General features: G+C 38.9%; 1 protein-coding gene across 1 annotated transcript in view; it reads right to left on the bottom strand.

Annotated features, from left to right (window-relative positions):
• Positions 1-16,815, bottom strand: part of sox6b (SRY-box containing gene 6b) — a 77,377-nt gene that overhangs the window by 49,958 nt on the left and 10,604 nt on the right. Inside the window, exon 3 of the mRNA NM_001164868.1 lies at positions 8,778-8,867. Coding sequence (NP_001158340.1) covers positions 8,778-8,867 — 90 coding nt within the window. The remainder of the gene's footprint in view (positions 1-8,777; positions 8,868-16,815) is intronic.

Here is a 16,815-nt window from a genome sequence, read left to right as displayed (position 1 = left end):
GATAAAAGCATCAAGACTCAGATAACAGTACAGTGAAGTCTGGACTGAGGCCAGCAGAAGCTGAATTCTTTCCTAGGTGTCTTCCTCTTGTCTTTGACCACATCTGTCTTGAGTTTCTCCGAGAGCTCCCGGGGGCCCGCTCCACTCAAACTATTTTAATTCGACTAAACACCTGATTTATTTTATCTCTCCAATGAGGAAAGCCGTTTGTCTTAATAGGGCCTGTCAGACTCCAGAACCCATTCAGGGCAATTTACTGGCAGGCTTGTCTGAACCTCAGTTCGCCCCTCTGCCTCTGCTGCCTGCTGCAATGGAAGAGAGCTGCAATTCTCCATTTATCCTCCTCACAAAAAAAGCACCTAAAAGCAGCTATTCATTGGGGCTGTGTGCAGTTTCCAAGGCCTGAATTGACTTCTTATTCACCCAACTACACTTGTTGTGAATGGCTTATCTGTAAAATTGATACAATCGGCTCCAATTTTATTAACCTTTGGCAGTGTCCATGAAGGAGCTGCCTTTTACAGGTCACTAGTAAGATACATCAGGTATTGTCACAATAAATCACTGCAACCAATACTATGGACTCTTGAAAGAGGCAGAACTAGAGAAGAGATAGGAACAAAAAAACAAAGAAAAAGATTAAGACAAGCAGGTCACAGATGAGTTTAAACTCAGAAAGTGTCTGGACTTAACAGGGCTCTGTGGGTCTTCATGTCTATACATCTCTCAAGTAGCTTTTTAGAATTAAAAAAGAAAAAAAAGACTCAAAACTTTCGAAAGTGTGTGGAATTCAGGCACATCACCAGTAGACTGGTCCACCGAGGGATCTGATGGGCTCGTCTGAGTGTGGGGCACGTTGTTCTGCTTAGACACCACATGAATACTAACAGGAGGGCTATTGTTGTGTGCCCGAGCTAAACTGTGGGAAGCCCAAAGCATCCTACTCTGTAATGCAATTGAATCATTATAATCGGTACTTTATATTAGTTTATGGTCCCTAAAAATTTGAGCTCAAGTTGGTGCTCAATTTAAACATTAAGCTGCAAAATAAAAAAATAACTTTAAAAGTAAAGTATTTTTCAAAGCAGTTTTTAAAAATACATTTTGACATAAATGGCGAGCATTGAAAACATTGTCAAAAACAGTGTAGATGTTTTTTTTCTTTACCTTGGAGGCTGCACACAACTGTGCTGAAATCAGACACGTGTTTTTTGTTGACTGACTCGTGTTAAAATCTCTTTCTTCCTGCTTTAAATTATGAATCAGCTTTAAAATGCAGATAAAAGTTTTATTGGGTGGTACAGAAGAGCAGATCAGTGGTCTGTGTCTGACCAGCGCCCTGACAAAAGAGGCCGTTTCCTGCATATTGCATGGCTTTTAACAGCAGTGGGGCTGGGGTCTGCCTGTTAACATGTCTCCTCACATTGCGCTTCCGATGGCAGACAGACAGCCCAGAGATGCTTTGGCGCTACATAAACCTCGGCAGCCGGGCCAGACCTAACTAGTTGTGACATCCTTCTGGTAGATGACTGAACCTCAGTAGGACAATACCAGTCTGACACAGGAAGTGGAGGGCCAGGAGTCAGTGGTCAAGCTGTGTTGGCACATTGCTCGTTGTTTTCTCAGGCCAACTTCAGAAATACTGCATGGACTTACAGAAAGGCGAGGCTGTGCAGTTTCAGCCTTTTCAGAATTCACCTTTTGAGATTCCTGTCTCTTTTAAATGCCCCAAAGTAGGGCAGAAAGCATCAACGGGTGACTAAATAAATGATAAGAGAAAAACAAGCCAAGCTACGGTTGCTTGGGGAGGGACAGGGGTATTTGAGCCTTGGGGTCTTTGGATAAAAGGCACTTTGTAGGGGTGCGATTTGTTTTGTCCAATACTCACATCTCCCTCTCTCTTGGCTCCCTTCTCTCTGCTCTAATCAAGCAGTCTCTAATTTGGGTTTCAAGTCTAGTACCGGGGAAAAAGAAGGAGGCTTGTTACTTTGAAGAGTCCCGAGTGAATAACACAGATAAAAGATTCAGGCACAAAAAAAAAGAAGAAAAGCAAGAGAGGGTGAAAAGGAAGAAAATCACAAGGCCCCCTATTCTCTGGCCTTCCTTTTGGTTAAGACAGCTGAGCCATTATGACAGTCCTGAATTGAGTTTTTTAACACCAGAGAACTGGAAATTCTTTGTGTCTTTATCAGTTAACTATTGTGGATTGCCCATATGCTGAGAGCACGTCGCAAGTAAATTAAGACCTGTCCAAATGCCGATTGCACCAACTCCGTGAGCACAGACACTACATAGGTTGAACGCCACACATGCTGGGGTTCCCTGCTTTTGCTCTCTATATAACTGAGCATAAAAGTAGACATGACTGTACAGATGTTTCCAGCGCAAAATGTCCCATGCCAGCAATCACTAAAAAGTACATCTCTTTAAGTAAATGTGCATTTTTTAACTCGTTGGTCACATGACTTTTTGTCTGGTCTTTACAGGGAAAGAACAAAGAGGCCAATTGTGAAGAACAAGGCTGCAACTATTGGTCCTTTAATGACCCACTCCAATGAAAATCATGTTTTTTTTGGTGTTTTTCTTATGATGGAAGACTTATATAAAGGAAATTAAGATTAAGATTCCACTAGTAACACATTTACAATAGACCAAAAGATAATTGGAGTGAGACTTTAATGTTTCCTCCCATAAAGTACTGTTTTTTTGCCACATATTTCTACAAATACATGCATCAAATATAAATCTTTGAAACATACCATCTATATATTTATTTCTATTTACAAAAATGACCTTTTAATAGTTTTTCTTTGCTTTTAACCCTTTCCACATATGCTCAGCAAAACGACACAGTTGCATTAATAGTTCACACGGTGTTAATGTGTTTCCATGTCCTACAACCAAAACAATGAGCAACAGCTGTTTTACCTGGCTTCCTGCCTGTTCTGTGATATAAAACCTGTTAAACGTGCCAATAAAACCCCCATTAACAAGCAGAAACGGCGACCCACGAACATGTCACTCTCCAGCAGCAGTAACTCTCAGTCCTATCTGTTTAAGGTGTTTGAACACATCCACCGTGGCTTTTGAAAAAGTTTCCCATTTTCTTGTTGAAAGTAATATTGAAAGAAAACAACATTTTAAAACACCAAAGTTTTCATAAAGATCCTTTTAAGCAGTAGGTGGATAAGGAAATGACTGCTGATAGCGTTCTCTTTCAACAATGCTGGTTGTCATGGTGAATGTCATGACCAAAACTATTATTTTTGAAGTTTAAGAAAGTGTCTCTTTGCCACACAAGCATACAAATAGAGAAACTGCAGCACTTAAAATCCCGGCATGACAAGGACAAAGTGAATCAACAAAGCCAAACCAGAAAGGTCGACCGTTACAAGAAACGTTATGAAGACGTGCTGTGACCCCTTAATTTACACATAAAACAAAAATTGAAAAGAAAATTGACACTTTTTTCTTTTATTTATATATATATATATATATATATATATATATATATATATTTACGGATCATAAAACAAAAGCTGTGATCACCTCAACAAAGTTTATTATGAACATATATGTAAGGTAGCACAAGAAAGAAAAATATACAACATTTCATAATTTCTTTCATTTCTGTTGCCTTTATGATAAGTCTGACCCATTAGCCCTTAATACATGAGCAGAATTCACAATTTAATGGTATCTAATACACAAAACTCCTAAGGTTCTCAAGGCAATGGCTGACTGTAAGTAAGCACATCCTTGAGAGGATTTATTCATTTGTCTGACACATACAAATGAAAAAGTAAGCCAACGTTTTGTTTTGCAGTTTAACTAATGCATGACATTATTTATGCCTCCCTCTGTGAAAGTTATTCTAGATAACTTTTGAGAGACTGAAAGAGGAGGACTAACTACTATAAAGAGTATAACAGACAAAAATTTATTTTTGAACCTTTGAATTGGGTTTGCTCTTTTTCACGTCACATTATATTCTATCATCTTTTACATTGTTTTTAGGTATTAATGCTTCGTTTTCCATTAAATAAATAAAGAAGCTAAGAGCTTTTGAGACACATACTGAACTCTTATGGCAAACTTACTATTTTTAGATATTTACAACTAAATCATATGCCCAGTTGACTCCATCCATGTTGGACATATTTCCTGTAATCTCATCTGGAAGGGCATCTCTGTGAAAAACTGTGTGAATTTAGGAAAGACTATATAGGAAGGAGGATGTAAAAATAAGAATGAGATTATGAAATGCAAACAAGGAACACAATTATGTATGCTTTATGTCAGTATTTACATGTCTTACATTAGAGTCTGGAAATTCTGTCATTGCGTGGCAGAAATTACACATGATCACTCCACATTGATCACAATTTGAACTTGACTGTGTTGAGGTTACTCTGCAAATTGAAAGGAAGCTAAATAACCTCTTAAAAATATTTTAGCTTTCCTTTTAATAAAAAAAATACTTTGCTCTGTGCTCTTCCTGGCTGTGAATATACAATTTGTTTGGCTGAAGGAAAGACATCAATATTTTAGGAAAAAAGCTTTATTTTTCAAAGAAATCTCTTTGTTACACTCATGAATGTTTTGAACTCCTCTTCTGCAAAATGTTGACACGAATGTGCTGGTAAATATATTTGCATGAACAAATCATGCCAAAGCAGTGGAATAGAATCCCAAAAGTGGACAATTTTGTCCCTGTTTCACACATATATACGCAAACACCCAGCAACAGAGCACTACCTTTTTACCTCCATTGCCACAAGCTAAATTCCTCAATTCATTAGAGGAGAAAAACACACAGTCCAACACTCACTTGCATTCATCTGGCAAATGTGGCCTGAGGAATAATGATTTACTGTGGTTCATATTTCACTTGAGTGCACAGGGCAAACAGTTGACTGAAGTGTTATGGAGAAAATGCTAACTGAAGCATTTTTGACTGAAGAAAACTGGACAGATAGAGTTTTGTGCTGCTCCTATGAATGTTATATACTTTTTGAGTTGATAGCTATAATTAGCAGGATGCAGTTGACTACAAAGCTACAAACAAACCCTAATATATACTTTATTAGTGAGCTTTGCAACTGCATTTTTCTCTGTACCTGATTACAGAAGTCACCCCACAACCGATTAAGGCATACAGTGAATAAATATGTTCTGAAGTTAACGTGGGCAGGTCGACAATGGGAGCTCTGTGTTCACACAGTGCACTTCTTTCTGTCTGTGAAGGAGTATGGTCAGCACAGGTATGAACGCCATCTAATCGGTCTCAGTCACCATCCTGCCCTGCCCTTTTCCTCTTCTCATAAAGAGCTTCCACTTATCTGCCCTCCCCAGGACTGTCTGTGTGCAGCCCACTACTGTCATGTAGTCACCATTTTAAAATTGATTGTGAAGGTCCAAAAAACCCTGATTTTTCTGCTTCCGAATTCAAGATGCCATTTTTTTTTGGTACATTTATGTTTTTTTCTCTCCCTATTTTTAAGCACATTCCAGGACAATAAATACAGCTTGTGCTCTTAACATTTTTGTTAAGCTTCGGCAAAGTCTTGAGCTGAATGTGTGTTAGTTGTTTTTCTTTTTTGCCGCTCAAATTGGAGCCAAGAAAATTAGCTCTCAGCATGTAAATTTAAACAGCTTTGTCAATTATGAAACTTATAGACATCTCACAGGGAAATACAGAAAAAGGGGATGAACTGCACATAATATAGTACCAGATAAAATATGTATTTCACTAACCATATGTGATATTTGGCTTAAATATAGTGTGATAAAGTAACACTGCCTTTGAAGCGTGTAATTATAAATTTCGGGTCTGATATGCCACATCTGACGTCTCTCTCTGGGTGTAATTCTCTCTTTCACTCCTTCCACCTTGCCTTCTATTATCTGCTACTTTGTGTGGTTTGGAACCCTTCCAGCTGGCCTCCCTTTCTTTGTGGTTTTGTTCAGGAGATTTCATCGTTCCTGCAGATTGACAGCTAAGCCCAGGTATGAAAACACACAGTTAGCTCTGGAATTGACGAGTGAAAAGAAATCCGCCACTAATGCTCCCTCACAAACTCTTCTTTTTACATGCTCCTGCTGACATTAAACCTTGACAAAAAATAAAATAAAAAGGCAGATTTTATATCATTCACCCTCGATTCTACATGTTTTTCTCAGACACATTTCCTCTATGGGATGATTGTGTTTGTTTCAACTGACTTTGAAAGTCTTCCCCTTATTACCAGCTCGCTAGACAGACCAACACCCACATGACAGCCGTAATTATAGATTTGTCATCCGAGTTTGTGGGCCTTGAAAAGCGGATCTTTGATGCTCTTGACACCATTGTTTTGTTCCATTTGTTTACTGTACTTGTTCACCTCAACTGGATAAAGTATTCTGGGCATGTTTGAACACAAGTGCAGTGAAAGAATGTCTCCCTTTTCATGGGTAAAGCCTCAGGTCAAATTCTGTCACACCAAAATTGTTTCTGCACCAGTCATATTCCACCACTCGCCGCTGCGATAATATAGTTAATTGGCTTTCAAGGTTTTTTATGAAACATTATCAAAAGGAACCCTTAAATTTGCTTGGTATAAAAGATAGGAATCAGGTAGCAATCTTGATATAATCCACAAGGCCACTCAGCCAGTAGATGCTGCAGTCTTCATCTTAATGTCAACCTTTAGTCTATAATGTCCTTATTCATCTGAGACCAACAGGCATGTTTGCCTTTTGTACTCGTTTTAACCTGACAATTAATAAAACCTCTAATTCATCACAACACTTTAGATCTTAATCATAAGGTGTATTCTCGCTTGGTACCTTTTGTTTGTGTTTTAATTAGGCAGACCTTGTGCATCTCCAACCCTGGGCTTCTTTTTAATTGCCCGTATTTACATCAGGCAGACATCAAACGCAGGGAGAGGGAGAGACATTTGTAAGGGTGAGCACAAAGCAGCCCTTTGAAATGTCTACAGTAATATGAAATGGCATGCTAATTAAAAATCTAAGGTTGCCCCTACGATAGGAGCAGCATTTATGTTTGTAACTGTGCGGCGTCGACTGTCCCCCATAACTTATCAACACAGAGGCTAAAGTGTATATTATCAGGCCCACCGACCTGTTTACTAACCATAGAGTAACCTTCCGATTCTCATTCATCAAAAAGAAGAAATGCCCTGCCTGTAATTTAACGCACCAGATTTCAAAAGGCTAAGTCGTTTTAAACATTTTACCACATGCACTTTGATCTGAATTCACACGGGCTGAGATTACAATAAATCTAGTCTTTCAAGGAATGACTAATCATTCAGTTAATTTAGTACAATGATAAATTATAGACTTAGTGGATCCCTAAACAGCATCTTTTATTTTTTATTTGATAAGGAATAATTGTAAATAAATGAATAATTCTGATGCATCCACTTACAGACAAATAGATCTACAAATGTCTTTGTTTTCCTCGTCTGAGCTGACATCTGGCTCAAAACTTTACAGCTGGGGTAGCTCCAATATTGCTTTTTACATTTTTTTGCACCACTAATGTTTGGTTGTGATTGTGAGGGGCCATAACCTGGTGGGAGAGAGTGTAAACAGATGGATGTCGGGAAGAAGGGGCGAGCTTACTCCGCGCTAACAGTCCCACCCAAAACTCAGAGGCAAATTTCTAATAAACTACTGCTGATCTGCAGAAACTAGAAAACGTTTTTTTTAAATTTGGCTAAAAAAAGGAAAATAATAATTAAAAAACAACTGGGAACAGGTCAAAAGACGGTCAGAGTCTGTCTTTACCTTTTCTCAGGATTAAGCATCGTTCCATGTGTTTTATTGGTAATGGAAAGTTTTTAAATTAAAATCTCTCTGAACGTTTACATAAAAAACTTGTTCTGTGGAGACATTGAAAAAAAAATTTAAAGTGTAAAAGTCTACCCTTTCTGACTAATGTAAACCTATTTTGACAGTTCTTTGTTTTGTTTTTTTACCATTATAAAAAGTAATGTAGACAATTGCAATTATTTAATTGTGCAAATAAAAAAAAGCAGGAAAAATAGGAAATGCTGGTTTCCATAAAAAATTCAAGGAAAAGAGCTAAAGTTTCTCTAAAAGACTTACTGAGCGAGAATCCTTTTTAGTTATGATCCGCCAGCTGGTATTGTGCTTTTCAGGCCTCTATAAACACATGTGCTTTTAGTAACAGTCAGTGCTAAGAACTAAGCAACAGCCCTGCCCATCCTCAGCCCACCTTCACCCTGTCATAAACATAGATTTTGTGGGAGTGCTGAGTTGCACTTCGGCGCGGTGCGCTCGATACTATGCGTAGGGCGTTCACTGTCAGAGTCAAGACATTCCACTCAAATGCAACTCAACGTGGAGACGACTGTGCACGTCTCTGCACCCTATTCTCTCCTTTCAGCTGAGCCAATCTCTGTTTACATCAAGAGAACTTTGTGATCGACAATTGCAAGTGCGGCAGGAATACTCAGGGTGCGTTCAACCGTTCAATGCGTTCAATGACAATAAAGCATTGACGAGCACGGAGACCCCTAAAATTTGTCCTAATAGGCTGGAATTTTGGAGGAAAGCTCTTTGGATAGATCTGGGCATTCCAACTACAGATAAGGGAGGAGAGACATGAATAAGGAGGGCAGCCAAAGGCCTTTGTTTTACCTCAGAGTACAAAACATTTTCTGATATTGCAGTGTACACATTTTCTAGGTCTGACAGAATAAAGACTTTTTTAAGATTGTTAGGCTTTAACTCATTCTTACCTTTTACTTCTCCCAGCAGCTCACTGGTGTTTAGCCTTTCCATCTTCTCCTTCCAGTCTTTTGAAAGAAGTTTCTCCATGCAGGAGGTTTCTAAAAAAAAAGAGAAATCAACATACCAATTAAAACAGATTTTATTGCCATTGTAATAATTTTCTTCATTTAAAATATTGTATGGAATATAAATTCTCTTTTTATTATTCTGTAACTGACATAAATCTATTCACCTAAATGAAAAGTCAGTGTATCAGATGAAAAAGAGGTATTTGATTTGATAGGGAACATAAAAAGAGACAGCCTGACAGTTGAGAGATGAGCTCAGGGTGGAGTGAGGATGGAAGTGGGTATTGTGGGGATAGCATAAAAGGCGGAGACGCACATTAAGTGGGAGGCAAGGAGTCAGGCTGGGTACGTCCAAACGTTCACATAGCTGCCAATGATGAAAACAATTAACATTTGTCCAGCAGACAATGAATCAGGGGAGGAATCGCTGTAATCTGCCATGCTGTCGCTGGTGGAGCTGATAAAGAACATGCTGGGCTGTCTGACCCAAGCCTCTACCATCTTTGCATTGAAGAGGGTTCAGCCTGTTCCCATCAAATATCAGTGGCACGACCAAGCCTTCAACCCTCACCTTGACCCAACCCTTTTGTCCTGCGTGAACAAGCATGCTTAAAAAAATACTTTAAAAAATCCTTAAAAATCATAGTAAAGACCCACTTTGATCATGTTTTAACATATTAAAAAAAACTCCCTGTGTTTTTATTTTTATAAGGATTATGCCGGGTTTAGCCGAAAATTATGTTTATGTATGTTTATGCATACCGCTAGCTTACAGTCCCTCACACCCCCAACCCAACATTAGCAATGCAGCAGAAATGGCGAGCAATATTGAAGCTTTCCAACCATACAGTTTGGAGCCAAATGACAGCTCAGACGAGGAAAACAAAGATGTACATGGTATTTTTTGGTCTTCAAGTGGATGCATCAGAACGGAGCAGAGCAGATAGCCAGTGTATTTTCTACGTTACAAATAAACTTTCTATCAAAAAGCATTTTTGTGTGCTCTTTTTTCACAACTATTTAAATAAAGAAATACTGAAAAATACAATGTTAAACTTAATTTTATATATATATATATATATATATATATATATATATATATATATATATATATATATATATATATCATGAGAAAAATGTCACAACAACACGTTAAAAACACCCAAAACATGCATGATTTTTATTGGAGTGGGTCTAAGGGAAAAAAAAATAATGAAGTGTATGTTTACTTTTCTGCCTTTTAATTGGTTGATATATAGATTGTAAAAGCTGTAAAACTGAGGTTTTTAAAAAGTTTTTTGGACATAAAAAATATTTCAAAGCCTTCAAGAGGCTTGATTTTAATTTCGATCGTGGCTCCAACACAACAAGACAAAGAAAAAGGCAGGCATTTCAAGAAAGTTTGGGTTAGGCATCTCAATCATCACCAGCAGGGTTGTAGAATTTCCCTGCTTTTTATTCTTTTCTTTTTTCTATTTTCTGAAAGACTTAGATGGATTTTTCCCAAGGAACAGACTGATCCTTTCAACTCTCACCATTATCGTACTTGACATCAAACACACAGGAGATTTATACGGTTCAGGATGTATACAAATGTTTTGTTTTCTTGTATCCCTCTGTTACATCTCCTGCCCACTTTTATAAACCAAACAGCCCTGCCCCCTCCCCTGGACAAGCACGCTGACATCTGAGGAACAGGGAGTAACAGGGGGTCAGTAGTTCTTGTGGCCTTGTTTCAGGATGGCTTTCAGAGAGATCAAGCAGAGTCACCGTTTTGTTTGATTGTCCACTTCCTCCAATATGATGGGGGTCGACAGGACATCTTCAGCTCAGGGTCATTATAACATTACTTCTGCTTTATTGACTTTCCAATTCCCAACTCACAGTTTGTCCCCTTGACCCTAAGAGAGGGAGGGAGAAAAGGCTGTGTGTTGCTGCGTGTTAACTCCCCACGTAGCACAAAGATCACAGATCTTAAAACAGGGGCCAGAGGCACAGGGAGTAGAAAAGCTCAGCTCTTCTTCCCTGCTTCTCACCCCTGAGTGAGACCGCTTCCTCTCCTGGAACAGCGAATTCCCTTCAAAAAATTCCAATCCCAAGAAAAGCAAAGCTGCACTAGCACTTGACACACATGTGCACGTGCACACTTTCATCACAGATGCTCCTCCAGCACTTGATCATTAAGGAATGCACCAACAGTTGGAGATAATGTGGTGCCAGCTTCCATTCTACTCCAGTCCTCCCCCTCCTTTCCACCTCCCTCCCAGGAGAGCCTCCGCTCCTTCACCTCTCCGTTGGGTTGGACACAACCTGCCAAGTGCTCCGGCACAAGAGACTACAGCTGGAATGCACTGCTGTCCTCCCTGAACCCTCACCTGGGGAGCATGAATGATGACCTGGATGATTCTGATAAAAAAAATAAAAAAATAAAAAAACCGACATGTCTCAAACACTTATTTGTGTGCAAATAATGTTGACAGATGAACCAAAATGGATTTGGGGAAAGAGGAAGTTTTTGCACATGCGTAGTTGTGAAAAATACTCAACGAGGAGTCTGGCTTCTTTCAAACCACCCTTCTCCAGCCCATTTTCTTCAAGAACTTTGATTAATAGAAGGAATGCTAATTTAGTTTTGGAAAAGAATGTCTCTTTCCTCAAGAGGAAATAAAGATGCCAATGGAAACACTGGTTTGTATCAACAAAATAATTACTGTTGGAACATGACAGAGAACCTTATCAACGCTTACATACCAAATACACACTGAATTACAGCAAAACAGATTACTGTTGATGTTTTAGTTACTCTTAATTTATGATTTGAGCTAATTTGGAAGGAAAAGCAAGAACAGTCACCAGTGACAGCTGGTGAACTTCTTAAGTTTTGTAAAGTTTTTAGTTCTTGCCTTTCTTGTTGTTTCAAACTAGGACATCACATTCTGGGGAATTAGCTTAAACAAGAGAATAGTCCTGCAAGTTTATTTTTATTTTCCTGTGGGGGCTATTAAGTCTCACACACCCCCATGCCTTCCATTTTGTTCCCCTCCCCATCCTCAGATAAAATGCTCAGCGGCTGGGGAGCAAGCCATTCAGCTGGGATGAGAATGGAATGAAAACAATAGCCCTTATCAGGCCTTTATTTACATTTTCCCAGCGTCCCTGCAGTAGACAGCTTGGCTTGTCACCAGGCTCAGATCGCCCCACTGGACCCAGACCAACTTCCTCCAGGCCCAGCGATTCCAATGGTCCCTATGGACCCTCGCCTGGCACAGACAGAGACCTTCCACTCTGCAGCTAGCACAGATAGCCACATACAAGACAAAACTACTGGAAAATGTATCCAAGACATTTTCCCATTGAGAGCAAAAAGGCTTCTGGACTTGTAAGCCTGCCTGGGAGTCATTGTCTTGGGCTTGTGCTACAAACTCCCCAAAAAATACTCCGAACATTTTCTTTCTGCCGAGATAGAAATGATCCACCGTCTCTAAATTGACATTGCCTGAAGTGGTATTTGTCTTGTATCAGAGCTGACATCTTCAGTGTACAGCTTTTCTATGCAGGTACTTTGTGATCTTACTGATGGGGATAAACAGGCGCAGGAGAGAAAATACCTAAAGCAGATAAATTGGCAAGATTAGACTGCTTCTTTAACTGTATTAAAAACAAAGCTAAGGAACGTCATAAATCTTAACAAAGGAATGTTCTAAGTTGATGCATGACATAAGCAAAGCCTTCAGCACCTGGCAGCCAGTGGTGCTTTAATATCATGTTGAGTGTAAACCACAGGAGTAAAGCTGCAGTCAGCGGCAGGTTACGACTATCTGTCCTGACACCGACTGACTCCCTGACAGTTTTAGGGAAAAATATTACAGCTATTTCTGCTCTTTGTCTGTCATTCTATCTTCTCATCTTTCAGTTTTTTTTTCTTCTGACCATGAGGGAAACAACTAATCAGAATTTAACTTTTATTTTCTATTGCCAAAAAAAGAACGAAAAAGAAACCGATGTCTATTGCTAAATTAAGTTCAAGTTAATAATTTATGGAAGCAATTCTGTGGCATAATTAAAAATACATTTTAATTAAGTGACAGCATAAGCGGTGTTGAAGAAGAAAATGAAAAAGCATTTTGGCGGATTGCTTTTTCATTTTAATTTTGAGTCAAAAAATGCAGCTTCATTTTGAAAATGAAAAAGAATTTCTGGTTTTGACTTTTATTTTTAATTATGCTACAGAATCGCTTCCATAATAATTCGTGGTAAAGTTAAGAACAATAAAACAAAGATAAAAGCGCTTCACGTTCTAATTCTAAAACAACCATGAAGAGCAAAGTGGAACGATAAATCATACTAAACTATTAACTTACAGCACTTACTTTGACTGCCTCACTTCACACATTTTCAGGCTTTTAAAGAATTACTAAAAAAGTTGATGCAACGCATTAGGCCATCATGTTTCAGAGAAACCATGACCGCCTCAATGCATAAAAATGGTTTGTTGAAACATGCAGCAGCGGGTTTTTTATTACCCTGGGTTGTCAGCAACGAAAACGTTTCAACTGCCTGCCACTGCATTCTGAGCCTCTCTGTGAGACTTATTCTCCCAGGAGAAAGATGATACTTGTGTTTGAGTGTTTGTTGTGTCGAAAAGCAGTTGGCAGAGAAAAGAGTCCTTTCTGAAATTTTGCATAAGATGTGGATAAAAAAAAACAAAAAAAAAAAAAACAAGAGACTTTGCCTTTAGCTCTGGGTTATGAGCAAAAATCAACGATTAGCTGACACTAGGCATATTAATTAATTGATAACCACAATGCAGAGGATTGAATAGCAAATCATAATAGAAGAATTTGCATTTAAAGTGGAGGGCGGGGGAGTAAACTGAAGAGGACAACTTATTCTGTGTAAAGTATTTACTGTGGACTGAAACAAACTAGTACCGGTGCACAACATTTTTTCTCAGTGGTTAGAAAAAGTCAGCGGCATTCGAAATATTTCTCAGAAAAAAACAAAAAATAACCCTAAATACGGTCAGACAAACCACTTCCATATCTTGTCTGGAAGAATAGCATGTACATGACTAAAACTAAAAGTAGGAGCACAATCTTTTTATCAACTAGTCCAAAAGCTTACGTGTGAAAATTATTAGGCTGCATCAGTAGCTTTAGCAAAAGTAATTTCCACATTTGTTCTGGCGGCATTGGTGCAGAAAACAACATCGACATTTTAGAGAAACACAGCCCGACTGTAACACAACATATTTTTTTCAGGCATATCCTTGAATACCTGATGTTGAAGAACATTGGGCGATATTAAAAAGCACTGTAAAGAAGGAATCACCTGAAAATTCTGGTCTCACTACACATTTGTAAAAATTCTTTAAAGTTATAAATGCAGCAGCAATACCCTTGCACACGTGTTTTTTAAAGATTGGCACTTACTCAAAGTTTTTTTTTCCTGTTTTACAGAATGAAATGTAAGAAAATGTAGTTTAAATTTATTTATTGAGGCAAAATATGTGACTTTGTGGGCTGATCCTGAATACCCGTAAATAAAAGTCAGAATAAATCTGCATTTTGCATTCATCTAAGATCCCATTTAATTTAAAAAAAAGAAAAAAAAAGAATGAACCATTTCAAAAAGCAGTAAAATTCCTGACATTCTCACACATGTGGGAACACTAAATTTCTTTCAGAGATAATTACTCTTAAAAAGTACAACCGTCAGACTCTCAGACAGACTGCAATAGGTTAAAGTCTAATTTCTCATCCACTCTGCACTGAACGGGAAACAAATCAAAAGTCGAGATTGATAAAAACGATAAAATGACTGTGACACACTCCAAGGAGTCCTTTGAATATCTTAATCACAGGCACACTAAAAACAAGACCCCGTCATCAAACCAAATAAAACATAATAATTGCAAGAGGCAGGCAGGGAAGTGAAATCCTAAGAGAAAACATGTTTTTGTCATTCATCCGGTAGTCCCTGAGACAACAGCTGTTGGAAGCTGCAAATACTTCTGAAGTCTCCATAATCATGCTGTTATTGAAGTGAGGACAAAAAGGGCACTAATTGCAAAGGAGCAATCGGAACGCAATAGGTTACACACCCGGGTGATGCTGCACAATGCAAACTCTAAAGCGGGAGCTTGAGAGAGGAAAAAAAAAACATTCTGAACACAACACTGCGTTGTCGCTCATTTTCAGGCAATTACCTTTCCTCATTGTCAACAGTTGTAATAACCTCTACCACTTTCCAGAAGACTCTCAGGTGCAGTTAAATGATTCCAGCTTTTTAATGTATAATTACTGGTGCTGTTGTGCATAAATAAAGAGGTCCAGCTCTGTGCCATTGTAAATGTGATGCAGAACACCTGCTCTTCGTGGTGGGCTCTCTTTAACTGACACCTAATCATTATTCCACTGGCTGAACATCTCTGTTAGTCACCTTTAGACGATCCTGTTCCCTTATGTAAACAGTTGTCATTAGTTTACTTTTAAAAAAGATCTGCTCCATTCGGAAAAAAGGAACTACTTGCTCTTTTTTCTCTCTCTTTTAAGCCCATTCCTGCTGAGCGTCTTTGTTAAATCAGTCTTGGAAAAGGTTAAAAGGTCACCAGACGATTTCTATTCCTGATAAGTCAAAGGTCTTTTCATGATCAGCTGTTTGAGGCTTTGGAAAAGCTTTGATAAGGCCTAACAGTGGATTAACTGTTAAAATCAGAGTTGTTTGAGCTTTAAACTCTTGCCTTGCTTTTTGTCGTTGATGACAAATTTCTCTTAGCAAATTTAATCATGCTGCCCTTCTTAATTATGTGGCACCGGTTCACCGTCGTACTGTCTGGAGGGGTTTAAGAAGAAGAAAAAAAAAGATTAAAGATTTCCAAACCCCACGCAACTTTCAGTGTGTTTGTTCTCACTTTAGGAAGCTCGGCGCTCTGGTTTTTTTGCCTCTCGCCTTTTCTCTGTCTGGGCTGACCAAGATGTTAATCCCACTGAGCTGACCTCCCCATTCTGAGGAGCTGTCCACACGCGTACACAGCACTATGACCTTTCCAAACAGGACACGTGTCTATCAAGCATATATGAATTAAGCATCCCCGAGAGGCTTCACCTCCTGAGCAGAGCAGCATGTGACCTGTCCCAATCCATTTTACTGCGGCACTCTGTGGCAATCAGGCTTGAATTATTAAAGTGAGCAGTGAGCAATGATCAATTCATTGCGGCCCTTGCTCGTGGACTGCCCAGCCGTACTTCAGCAGAAATGACATTAAGAACACTTGCGTTTGCTTCTAGACAATGCCCATAAATGTGAAATATGTCAGCCTCAATATGTCAATAATCATAACTGTACAGGCTAAGGCCATGTCCAAGCTAATCCTCATGAAATGCTGGCAGATCACCATCGGTTAAACAGATTTCACAGTTGGGATATCTAACAAATGCTTTCATGAGAAAGCATTTCCTTTCTTCCGTTCTTTTCTAGGAGGATTCCAGAAGCCAGATTTAAAATCGTACACTCAACCTGTTTCCAAATTTGAAAAACAAAAGCAAAGACACCAAAAGACAGAGATTGACAGGGAAAGGCAGTCAAAAAAACCTGGAAGTAGGAAGGGAAAAAACAGAAACTCTCAATCAAAGTTTTGTGATGAGGAGACGAGGAGCCAAAATAAACCAACACTCAGCGCCCCCAAAACTGCAATTTTCCCTTAAGCCGGAGAGTGGCAGCTGGCTGAACAGCTGGTGAACAGGATTAATGTCAGAAGAATGAAATAAAACTCAACATATGTCCGAGCCTGAGGTGTTGGGACTGTGCGTGATTGTGCCCCCGATGGATGCCATGTGTGCAGCTGGAAGAAGCTGCTGTGCAGCTCTGCCTTCTACCCCACAAGGTCACTTTTAAGAACTAAGACCATTAAATGCTTGGACGGCAAAATGAACTTTTTATTCCCCGTTCACTCTCCAGCCTTTCCTTGAAATATTGT

Source organism: Oryzias latipes, chromosome 3, assembly GCF_002234675.1.
Source record: "Oryzias latipes chromosome 3, ASM223467v1".
In the NCBI taxonomy this organism is placed as follows: domain Eukaryota; kingdom Metazoa; phylum Chordata; class Actinopteri; order Beloniformes; family Adrianichthyidae; genus Oryzias; species Oryzias latipes.
The sequence above is the reverse complement of the archived record's forward strand: the minus strand, read 5'-3'. Positions and strand labels throughout refer to the sequence as shown.